This window comes from Panthera uncia, chromosome A2 (genome assembly GCF_023721935.1).
Source record: "Panthera uncia isolate 11264 chromosome A2, Puncia_PCG_1.0, whole genome shotgun sequence".
NCBI classification, from domain to species: Eukaryota; Metazoa; Chordata; class Mammalia; order Carnivora; family Felidae; genus Panthera; species Panthera uncia.
The window spans coordinates 82,793,734-82,806,118 of record NC_064816.1 but is presented as its reverse complement, the minus strand read 5'-3'; the positions used below and the strand labels follow the sequence as shown (position 1 = coordinate 82,806,118).

Below are 12,385 nucleotides of genomic sequence, written 5' to 3'. Positions count from 1 at the left end.
ACCCTCTTCCGTGGGCCTCTCGTCTGCGCTTGGCTCCGGAGACTCCTTTCTGCTAATCCTCTGGCGGTTTTCTGGGTTATTTAGGCAGGTGTAGGTGGAATCTAAGTGATTCTACCTCGGTGAGCCCAGCGTCCTCCCACGCCGCCATCTTCCTTATTCTCCTGAAGTCTGACATTTAACCAACTGAGCCACCCAGGTGCCTCCTCCCTTACTTTACATTGATTGCTTTGCTGTTCAGATGTTGACTGTCACCTTTTCAACCCCTAATTTATGCATACACCCAGCATTGGTACTCAGCCCGTGCTCTTTACCTGGAACATTGAAGTCGATGCACATTCAAGGGTCATTCCTCCACACATAGGCTGTAAGTGTCCTTCCCACCCTCACAAGAACTTTGTATTTCGCTCTCTACTATCCTGCATCTTTTCTTCCTTCGCTCTTCGATATGAACCTCTCTTGCTCTAGTGACCCTCCACTTGAGGGAAGCCTTTCCTTGACCTCAGGCTTACCCTTAGAGGTACCCCAATCTTTTTCTTCTTTCTTCCCAGCCGAAGTGCTTTGAAGATGTGGAAGACGTGCCTCTGCACGTTCTACCACTTCCCAGTGTGCTTCAGTATGTGGGGGGGCTCTGCCCCCTCCACTGACATTGTATAATGTGGATGAGTTCAGTGGGCACTTTGAATTCCCCATCTTTGTATCTGAACTGCAGTGTTTTTCCTCCTGAGACCTATTTTTTCCCCTCTTGTCACCCCAAATAGCCCAGTCTACTGATTTTTTTCCTGCCTCCATGCGAACTTATTTCAACTGTTGTCTTAGGGACTCCTTTTTCTACTTCCCTTTTATATTTAAAGTTTTATTTTTATTTTTATTTTTGTTTAATTTACATCCAAGTTAGTTAGCATGTAGTGCAATATTTTCAGGAGTAGATTCCAGTGATTTATCCCCTAATATAACATTCACTGCTCATCCCCAAAAGTGTCTTCCTTAATCCTCCTTACCCTTTTAGCCCATCCCCCACCCACAACCCCCCGCCCCCAGCGATCCTCAGTTTATTCTATTTAAGAGTCTCTTATGTTTTGTCCCTCTCCCTGTGTTTGTATTATTTTTGCTTCCCTTGCTTTGTGTTCATCTGTTTTGTATCTTAAATTCCACATATGAGTGAAGTCATAGGATATTTGTCTTTCTTTGACTAATTTCACTTAGCATAATACACTCTGGTTCCATCCACGTTTTTACAAATGGAAAGATTTCCTTCTTTTTGATTTCCTAGTAATACTCTGTTGTGTGTGTGTGTGTGTGTGTGTGTGTGTGTGTGTGTATATGTATATATACATATACACACACACACACACACCCCACATCTTCTTTATCCATTCATCTGTCGATGGATATTTGGACTCTTTCCATACTTTGGCTATTGTCAATAGTGCTGCTGTAAACCCTGGGGTGCATGTGCCCCTTTGAAACAGCACAGCTGTTTGGAAGGAATTTGGATAAATTCCTAGTAGTGCAATTGCTACGCCCTAGGTTAATTCTATTTTTAATTTTTTGAGGAACTTCCAAACTGTTATCCAGAGTGGCTGCACCAGTTTGGATTCCCACCAGCTGTGCAAAAGGGTTCCTCTGTCTCCACATCCTTGCCATCATCTGTTGTTGCCTGAGTTGTTAATGTAGCCATTCCAAGTAGTGTGAGGTGGTATCTCATTGTGGCTTTAATTTGTATTTCCCTGATGATGAGTGGTGTTGAGCCTTTTTTCCTGTGTCTGTATGTCTTCTTTGGAAAAGTGTCTATTCATGTCTTTTGCCCATTTCTTCACTGGATTATTTGTTTTTTGGGTGTTAAATGTGATGTTTTTTATAGATTTTGGATTACTAGCCCTTTATCTGAGATGTCATTTGCAAATGCCTTTTCCCATTCCGTTGGTTGCCTTTTAGTTTTGCTGTTATTTCCTTCACTGTGCAAAGCTCTTTATATTGATGAGGTCTTAGTAGTTCATTTTTGCTTTTCTTTCCCTTTCCTCCAGAGACGTGTTGAGTAAGAAGTTGCTGCGGCCGAAGTCAAAGAGGATTTTGCTTGCTTTCTCCTCTAGGATTTTTATGGCTTCCTGTCTTATGTTTAGATCTTTCATCCATTTTGAGTTTCATTTTGTATATCATATAAGAAAATGGTCCAGGTTCAGTTTTCTGTATGACGCTGTCCAGTTTCCCAACACCCTTTGCTGAAGAGACTTTTTCCACTGAATATTCTTTCCTGCTTTGTTAAGTGTTAGTTGGCCATATATTTGTGGGTCCATTTTTGTGTTGTCTATTCTGTTCCACTGATCTGAGTGTCTGTTTTTGTGCCAGTACCATACTGTCTTGATGATTACAGCTTGAAGTCTGGGATTGTGATGCCTCCAGCTTTGGTTTTCTTTTTCAGGATTGCTTTGGCTATTTGGGGTCTTTTCTGGTTCCATACAGATTTTATAATTGTTTGTTCTAGCTGTGTGAAGAATGCCGGTGTTACTTTCTTTTTGCTTTTTTTTTTTTTTTTTTTTTTAATTTACATCCAAATTAGTTAGTGTATAGTGCAACAATGATTTCAGGAGTAGATTCCTTAGTGCCCCTTACACATTTAGCCCCTCCCCCCTCCCACAACCCCTCCAGTAACCCTCAGTTTGTTCTGCATATTTGAGAGTCTCTCTGTTTTGTCCCCCTCCCTGTTTTTATATTATTTTTGTTTCCCTTCCCTTATGTTCATCTGGTGTTACTTTGATAGGGATTGCATTGAATATGTAGATTGTTTTGGGTAGTTTAACAATATTTGTTCTTCCAATCCATGAGCATGGAATGCTTTTCCATTTTTTTTGTTGTTGTTGTTGTTTTGTTTTCTTTAATGTCTTTCATAAGCCTTCTATAGTTTTCAGGGTACAGATTTTTCATCTCTTTGGTTAGGTTTATTCCTAGGTATTTTATGGGTTTTGGTGCAATTGTAAATGGGATCGATTCCTTGATTTCTCTTTCTGTTGCATCATTATTGGTGTATAGAAATGCAACTGATTTCTGTGCATTGATTTTATGTCCTGCAACTTTGCTGAATTCACGGACCAGTTCTAGCAGTTTTTTGGTGGAATCTTCTGGGTTTTCCATATAGAGTATAATTTCATCTGTGAAGACTGAAAACTTGACCTCCTCCTGGCTGATTTGGATGCCTTATATTCCTTTGTGTTGTCTGATTGCTGAGGCTAAGACTTCTAATACTATGTTGAATAACAATGGTGAGAGTGGACATCCCTGTCATATTCCTGACATTAGGGGTAAAGCTCTCAGTTTTTCTACGTTCTTTTGAGGATGATATTAGCAGGGAGGGGGTCTTTCATATATGACTTCTATGATCTTGAGGTATAATCCTTCTGTCCCTATTTTCTTGAGTGTTTTATTAACAAAGGATGCTGTATTTTGTCAAATGCTTTCTTTGCATCTATTGAGAAGATCGTGTGGTTCTTGTCCTTTCTTTTATTGATGTGATGTATCACATTGATTGTTTTGCTGATGTTGAACCAGCCCTGCATCCCAGGTACAAATCCCACTTAATCATGATGAATAATTCTTTTAATATATTGTTAGATGTGGTTGGCTAGTATCTTGTTGAGGATTTTTGCATCCATGTTCATCAGGGAAATTGGTCTATAGTACTCCTTTTTAGTGGGGTCTTTATCTGGGTTTGGAATCGTTACATGCAAGGTTTTAAACCAAATTTCTATGCTGAAGCCTTCTTCTTCTTCTTCTTTTTTTTTTTTTTAAACTTTAGCCAAGATATTTTTTGAGTCTCACACTTTGAATGTTATGAAAACTCGCCCTCCCTTGAGCTCTACACTTCCCTGGTCTTTTCCCCAAGTACCTCTGAACCTATCACTCCTGCTACCCTCCACCATCCTGATGCCCATGTCAGACACCTGCATGGCATTTAGGGCACTATTGCCTTCCTCAGCTATACACCCACTTCACCATCATATCCTGTGGATTCTTCCTCCAAAATAGATCTGTACCCCCTCCTGTTCTGACCGTCTCCAAATCAAGAGCCCCTTATTATGTTCAGCTAGGTTACTATGATAGCCTTCTAATAATTTTCCCTCCTTTAAATATTGCTCACCTTAAATCTGTTTACCAAACAGCGGCTCAGATGATCTCTTAAAATTTTACATTAAATTGTTTTGTTTGTGGCTTAAAATCTGTGACTTACCATTTGACAGAAAAGCAAATCCCAATTCTTCAGCATTTCTGTGAGTCCCTGAATGATATAGCCCTGCTTCCCTCTCTGAACTCCTTTTATGTCATTGTCCTCAGTCATATGTGAGTGAGCTAAACTCTCCTCCTTTATATTTCTCTGAAAGTCTTCTCCCTGCCCCTAACATCATAGCCCTTTACATTGTTGTTCTTTTTGCCTTCCTCCATAGTCTTAAATGAAACATTTCTCTAGAATCACAGGAAATGTCATTTCTCACAGGAATTTCCCCCTGACTGCTCACAGTACAAACTAGAACCCACTCATGATATTGTCTCCGAGGGACTAATACTATATTGCTTTACAGAATGAATCATAATATATTGTAATATAGTAAGAGGCTCTATAAGAATAGTTAAAATCCCCCAGACTCTGTGTCACAGTGCTAATCTAATCCTGTCTCTTATTTGCTTTGTGACAATGTGCAAGTTATTTAGCCTCCCAGTACCTAAGTTTCCTCATGAATAGTAATAATACTTATCTTGTAGGATATTTGCAAAGAGAAAAAGATTACTATTTCTAGAATAAATGCAGCACAAGGCAGACATCATATATGTGCTTACATGTATGTATATGTTTGTGCATAATTTACTAAATGTCTGAAGGCATAAAACCATCACCTGCCATAATTTTTGACCTATGACAGGCTGATAGTAAACATTTGCTTATTGAATTAATGAAATGTGCAGTGCACCTTATAATTAAGCTTCAATGATTTCCAGAGGAAAAAAAGGAATGATGTTTTAACATTTATAAAAGTATGTGATCAGTTACAAAGTTTATATTTTGGTTTGTGATCCACCTGTTAAAATTATTTAATTATATGTTTTTAAGAATATCTCCAGCATTTCATCTGGCCAGACCCCTACCTTCTAGAAAATATGTTTTTATTATTAACTTCATTTTGCAGATGTGACTCTAGGCCCCAAGAGCCCAAGTGGCTCATACAAATAGCAGAGTTGATCAACGGTAGGATGATCCCACTGACCTCAGTGCCCTGGATCTCACTGCATTACTTCTCTTGTTCTTATGTTCTTTTGGAAATGCCCAGTGAACTATGTGAACACGTTTTGTGGGGTTGGTGATACTACTTTGGTGATGATTGTTAGATTTTCACTTTTGGACAGGTATCAAAGTTTACATTCTCTCCTCCTGTAGCATCCTTGTGGTTCAGGGACTCGTCACTTAGAGCAAAACCTGTCTTCCAGGACCTGCTTGCCCTTAGCCTTGCCTTCATGATTCCATGACATTCGGTATATAAGATGTGGAGTGATGGTTCTGAAAGGCCACCCATTGTTCCTAATTCTTTCATATTACTTTCCTCCATTAAACCTGGTAGAAAAACTACTAATCCTCTATTCCTGTCGTTAAGTGTACTATTTTCCCGCCTAGCTTTTCCTTATGAGAGGCAAGCAAATGGCTAGTTTCTCCTTGAACCTGCTCCATATCATTTCTGGATTCTGAATACATTTCATTGTTTGTTGTTGTTGGGGTTTTTTCCCCCCTCTAAATGCTCGGATATTTGAGAGCTGAAAGGGATCTTACATAATTAAAGTCCCAAATTCATAATCAGAGAAGCTAAGCTTCATGAAGGTGAGTGACAGGCTCAGGGTTACAGTAGGAGGGAGGCTTAGATGAAAATTGCTATTTGATCCTCAGTGTACTTCAGTTACCAGTTTACTCATTTTCCTTTATGAAAGAAAAAGCACAACAGGATTGGGACATAGAAGTCACAAATGCAACTAAAATTGTGTGATTGATTTTCATGTTCATTTGTGTATTTACTTTTGTGTCTTTCACAGTTTAACAGCAATGCCCAGGATGTGAGCTGTTTTCAGCACCTTGTCCAAGCCAACGTAAGAAATAAGAAAGTGCTGAAAGATGCAGTGAATAACATCACAGCAAAAGGAATCACAGACTATAAGAAAGGCTTTAGTTTTGCTTTCGAACAGCTGCTTAATGTAAGTATCCATACCATCCCTTTTCTCTTTTATTACTGAATCATAGCATATGAATTTCAGTAGGCTGGTAGTTACTACTACCAGTAACTATCAGTTACATAACTGTTGTTTTTCTTTTATTTAAAAAGCAGATGTGTCCAGGCAGTAGAAATCTTTGAACTACTTTTATTTTTAAATCCCGAACTCAAAGGCATACACCGTGTAGACATTCTTTTCCTTTTAGATCTTCTCTTCCATCATCTCTTTGAACTCTCTTTCCAAAAGAAACATTCATACGGTAATTATTTAATTTTGCATAAGCACTTCAAACTTAGTTGGCATATTTAGAATATCATTTCTTTTTTCTTATTTCAGTTGCTGCCATATTTATGTGGAAACTTGTGTTTTTCAGTCATCCAGCGGTTGGTAGAAATGTTTTAGTTTCAAACATCTATTTGGTTCTTAAAGTTGTTACTTAATGTCCACAAAGGTCCAAATGGCAGACATTAAGGGGAATAGGCTATAAGTCTCAGAGCAGGAATTTCTTCCTCAGTGAAGATCTCTCCCTCACCAGATCACCCATCCACGTCTCCAGTTAGACTCTCAGACTCCGGCATGCTTGCTGCCTGCCCCATACCATAGCACATACCTCACGCTGTGGACTAGTGTTTTCAAGTGGCCATGTTGTCTGTCATTTTGAGCTCTTCTAGAGCAGGAGTCGTCATTCAGGTTTTTATCTCTCATGAGGCACTATTATCACAATGGTTGAGAGTGTGAACCTAACCTTTCTATACCTTGGTTTCCTCACTTACACCATGGCATGTACAGCAGAGAGGGCCGTAGACAGGATTGTCCACAGAACCCGACACATAGCAAACCTCATGTGAGTGTGGGTTGTTGCCTTGGTATTGGAGTCATGGTCATTATTACTATAGTTAATGACTAGCACGTGTCTGGTACAGAGTCAGCTCATCATTCAAACCATATTTGCTGAGTCACCAAATAGGCCCTTAAATGCAGTCTTGTCTGCAAGTCGGACTTGGTTGTTCCCTAAGTAAGGCTTCTAAAATAGTTTTCAAGATGTCTGATTGGTTGCCTCATTCATTTGTTCATTCAGCCAATATTTATTGTGTGCCTCACAATTTCCATTACTATTGCTAGAATAGCAGAAGTAAACAAGGCTGTCTGATCTCAAGAAGGTCCAGCATGACATGGTAAATCATCATTCCTAGTACAATGCGTTAGTGCTGTTATAGGGCATTCACACTGTATTTATTTGAACATTACTGAGGCAGAGTTCGACTTACCCAAAGGAGGTCAGGAAAGTGGGGCATTTCCTTGAAAACAGGATTTTGAAGAATGAGTAGAATTTAGGTAGGTACACGAGAGAGGGAAAATCACTTCAGAGAAAAAGAACAACATGGACAAAGCCACAGTCGTATAAGACAGCATGGCACATTGGAAAAATGGCAGGTGGTTTGGCATGGCTGGGACATAGCAATGCGGGAGCTGCAAGGGAAATAAAAAGGCCGTGGGGTATCAGTTAATGAGGTGTTTAGGAGCAAATGAAAAGTTTATAATATGAGAATGACATGGTCTAACGAGTGTTCTAAGTTTAGCTGTTATAGAAATCCTGGTGTTGGAGTAAAGGCAAAAAAATGTTAAGGAGGGTGATGTGGTGATAATCAGATAGTTCTCTGGACTAGAATGCTAGGTGGCCGGTAACATAGGAATCAAAGTAGAGGTATGTGAAGGTAGTAATAGCTCCATTTCAGACATATCGAGTTTGCGGTGGTGATATTTATTAGATAGCATTAGATCAGCAAGTAAGGAGACAGAAAAGCCAAGTAGTTCAGTGTTGTAGTTCCCAGGGGAGTTACATTTGGTAAAATGCATATGCTTATGAAATGATGTATGTTGGCTCATAGAAGGATGAAAACTCAGAACTTTGAAATTCAAATGTAATTGACCATTACATGAAGATGTATTCTTTCTGTAGTAAAGAAATACAACTTTGTGGAGTTTTTTCAAGGAAGTTCTTTTTCTTTTGAGTCAACCAAGTTGGTGGCATCTTAATTGTTCTTCTTGGTATTGTTAATTTGCCTCACTTTGTTCTCTCCTATTCAGGTTTCAGTTGTGAAATGATAAGGAGTCTCAAGCCTAATGTACTATTTCAGAGCCAGTCTCAGTAGAGAGGCCACATTAACTCCCAGATTCATTACTAGTTGCTGATAAAATATGATTTAACTCCTATTGGCCTCTCGTACTGCCTCTACAATTGTAAATTATTTTTAATCTGTTCTCATTTATTCCTGAAGCCAGTCTCATCTGGTCTGCTTTCCATGTGTCCCTTACGTATTACAGTTCTTCAGTTTAAAGTAATTTTCCCACATGTCATGCCTTGCCTTATTCAAAGTTGAAGGGTATTTTGTTACCTCTTCCAAATACTTCTAGTCGTCTTATTGCACAATGTCATTCTCTGTTTTTTGTTTGTCATTGCAAGGTCTATTATTAAGATCCCTAAAGCAAGTATCAAATAGAATTAAACGTATCATTTATCCCACAGTACGCCTTAAATTAAGATTTGAATTAGTCCTCAGTTGCATTTCAGAAAATATTACAAATATACAGAGATGCATTTTTCAAAAAAAAAAAAAAGTATAAGTATGATAGATTCTGGGCTGTATACTGGCCACACAGAATACAAGGATAAGCAAGAAGATACATAATTTGTTATGAAATAACAAAATAAGTTACCAACTGTACTGTCATTTTATTGAAATAGTCGAGTTCTTTCCTTTTCTTAATTTGTTACAAATTGGTAACATATAATTGTTATGATTGCGTGATTCTTTAGATAGTTGCACTTCCTTTGACTAGTTGCTGACTTTGCTGGACCACGTGTCTACTAAGGAGGCTCTTCCTGGGGAAAAATCTTGTTGAAAGCAAAACATTTCTTCATTCCGCCTTTTTTGTATGTCCTAATATCTATCTCTCTTGGGAAACATTACTATTCTAATTACACAAATGATCAGCACGACCCAATGTCCTTACCCACCCTCGTATTTGTGTTGAGTAATAACAATACCAACATTACTTCCAAAATTGAAACCAAGTCCTAAGGAAGAATCTTGAATCACTTTATGAAACAGTCTTTTAGGTACGTGTTATTTTGCCCATCTCATATATGTAGATAAAATGAAATCATCAAATAAATTAATTCTAGTTAAGGGATTTTCAACACCTTTCACGAAAGCATTTTGATGATAAAATATGAAACTTTTTGATAAGTCCAATTTTCAGATGGCTTTCTTTAAAGAACTATGCTTGAATATGACAAATTATATTAGTCAGTATTTGAGTTTTCATAATACTTGGTTTAAAGCTTTAACTGCCAGTGTTCTAATGGCCTAGTCAATGGGATGCCATTATATGAAATGGGATCTTTTCATCAGTAGAGCATAATATTATCTTGATTAACTTTTACAACAGGAAATGAGATTTATCTTCTTTGAAAAGTGAGATATGTTTTTTGTTTTTGTTTTTTTAAGAAACGTAAATACTACAAGAGAATGAATGATTTCTTTCAAAAATAGTAATCATTTTAAGGCCAGGGCTGTGATGGCCTTTATGTTACTCAAAGTCTCATGTGGCTGTTGAGACTTGAAATGCAGCTGGTTTGAATTGAAATGCATTATAAACATAAAATACACACCAGAATTTGAAGAGTTACTGTGAAAGAAAAAAAAAAATGTGTATTATCTCAGTAATTTCCATATGGATTACATGTTCAATTGATAATATTTTGGGGGTGACTAGGTTAAATAAAATATATTAGTAGAATTAATTTCAGATATTTTTCAGACATTCTTTAGTGTGGCTTTTAAAATTTTTAAATGACAAATTTGGCTTGCATTATACCTCCATTCAGCAGTACTGAGCTGGAGGCTTGACATTTTCAGAGAAGCTGAGCGTTCGTAAAGTAGTGAAATCTTTTATTCTCAACACTTGTGCAAACACATTTCACAACAGTAGGAGCTTGAGATGATGATTTCAGACCTCAGAGAGCTCCAGCTTTCTAAATTAGTTCTTCATCTTAGTGGCCCTTTGGTGCTAATCACTGTTTCCTCTGTCTGACTCTTTGGGGACCTGAAGGTTTAAGGGAGGATTTATCTTTGGAATTGAGTCTTTCAGGATTCGAATATGTGTGGCAGATTGAGAGAGGATAGGAGGATATTCTGGGATTAGGTATCAGCCTTTACAAAGATACAAAAGAGTGCTGGGTGTTAGGGATCAACTAGAAGTTTGCAGTTTTGGGCGGTAAAGTGAATAAAATACGGTGAAGGAAGAGGACAGGGAGCAAAAATGTTTGTCAGTGGATTGAAAATACATGTGGAAGGGTACGCACATTTTTCATTAATACCACTTATTTGTTTCTGGTACAATTACAGAGGCATGAAACTGACATAACCATTCATTTAAAATCCATTTATTAATCAACCACTGAGAGGTTATTACATGCCAGGCTCTTCACGATCAGACAAGACAAAACTTCATGCCCTTACAGCACTTAACATTCAATCAGGGGAAGCCAACAAAATGCAAACAAATAAAATACATACTGTATACATAAAACAATGTAAAATGCTATGAAGAAAAATACAACCTGGGAGAAAGAGTACAATTTAAAGCCATTTTCAGCAAATTCTTCACTGATAGGTGACACTTGATCAAAGACCGAAAGGAAGTGAGACCCATGGATATCTGGGGGGTGAGGAGAGTCCCTTGTAGAGATGGGTCTGGCCTGACCCGAGAACTGGTTCTTTAGAGTATACTTACTAAACAGATACTACACCCTTCCTTGCAGTCTATTCGTGCTCTTTCCTTATTGCTTCATATTCCTTACCTTTTTGTGTGTGAATGATACACATTTTTTAAATTTTATTTACAGTATAATGTTTCTAGAGCCAATTGCAATAAGATTATCATGTTGTTCACGGATGGAGGAGAAGAGAGAGCCCAGGAGATATTTGCCAAATACAACAAAGATAAAAAAGTGAGTGATTTTCTAGTATTTTCTTTCATTTTGGTATCAATGTACGTGGTTTTTAAAGAGATGTGAGGGAGGGTCACTAAGAGGGGAAATTAGCATGCTGATTATAAAGTCATATGGATCATGGATTATAAACCACTGACACAGTTACAGAATTATTCAGCATAATACTTTTTATGTGATCCTTAATTACCTTCTATCTAATTTATTAATAAAATAATTTGGACCTATAAAATCCTATCTGTTTCTTATGTATAAATTCTGTATGAGAAAATGTTATAGGAAGAGAGTAACCAGAAGAGAATGGAAAAATAGGAACAGTTTAAGCTTTTCTAGGAAAACTTTGTGATCATTTAATTATTATAGTAATACTAAAACTTCCTACATGTCTAAAAATTATCTTCATAGACGTTGTTCTGTAGATTTCCAAATGAAGCAATTTATAACAGCAAAAATTGCACCCTTATTTGAAAATCATTTTTATTTTGTCAACTTTCAAAGTAAAACAGCCAGGGGCGCCTGGGTGGCTCAGTTGGTTGAGTGTCTGACCAGCTCAGATCATGATCTCACGGTCTGTGAGTTCAAGCACTGTGTCGGGCTCTGTGCAGACAGCTCAGAGCCTGGAGCCTACTTCCAATTCTGTGTCTCCCTCTCTCTCTCTGCCCCTCCCCCACTCATGCTCTGTCTCTCTCTGTCAAAAATAAATAAACATTAAAAAAAAAAAAAAGTAAAACAGCCAGTTATTTTATCAGCAAAATGGGTTTATTCAGGAATAGCAGAAGAATTCCAGCTCAGGACATGTAAGCTATGGCAAGCGGTAGGCAAGTATCCATGTCAAAGAAGAGGAACTCTGCAGGGAAAAAAAAAGAGAGAGTTGCAAACCACTGCTTGAGCCAAAACCCACTGGAGGAAAGCCAGCGTTCAGGGTGGCGATGGTTTCTCCTTGGCTGAGTTGAGATATTTTGTTATTGGCTGAGCTCATTCCTGGGCAAAGAGAAATTCTTTCTCCTGCTGGAGTGGGAAAGTAGGCTGTTTTTGTTGCAAATGCAAAGTACTTCTTCTTATTGGGATCTGCACCTGATGAGGGGTGTTAGGGCCTGAGACCTCCCCCTTCCCCTTCTGGCTTCC

At 38.1% G+C, this 12,385-nt stretch overlaps 1 protein-coding gene across 6 annotated transcripts in view; it reads left to right on the top strand.

Moving 5' to 3' along the window:
- Positions 1 to 12,385, top strand: part of CACNA2D1 (calcium voltage-gated channel auxiliary subunit alpha2delta 1) — a 499,724-nt gene that overhangs the window by 401,243 nt on the left and 86,096 nt on the right. For all 6 annotated transcript variants that reach the window (XM_049641359.1, XM_049641358.1, XM_049641361.1 and 3 more), the window contains 2 exons: positions 6,067 to 6,225; positions 11,156 to 11,260. In XM_049641359.1, the coding sequence (XP_049497316.1) occupies positions 6,067 to 6,225; positions 11,156 to 11,260 (264 nt within the window). The remainder of the gene's footprint in view (positions 1 to 6,066; positions 6,226 to 11,155; positions 11,261 to 12,385) is intronic.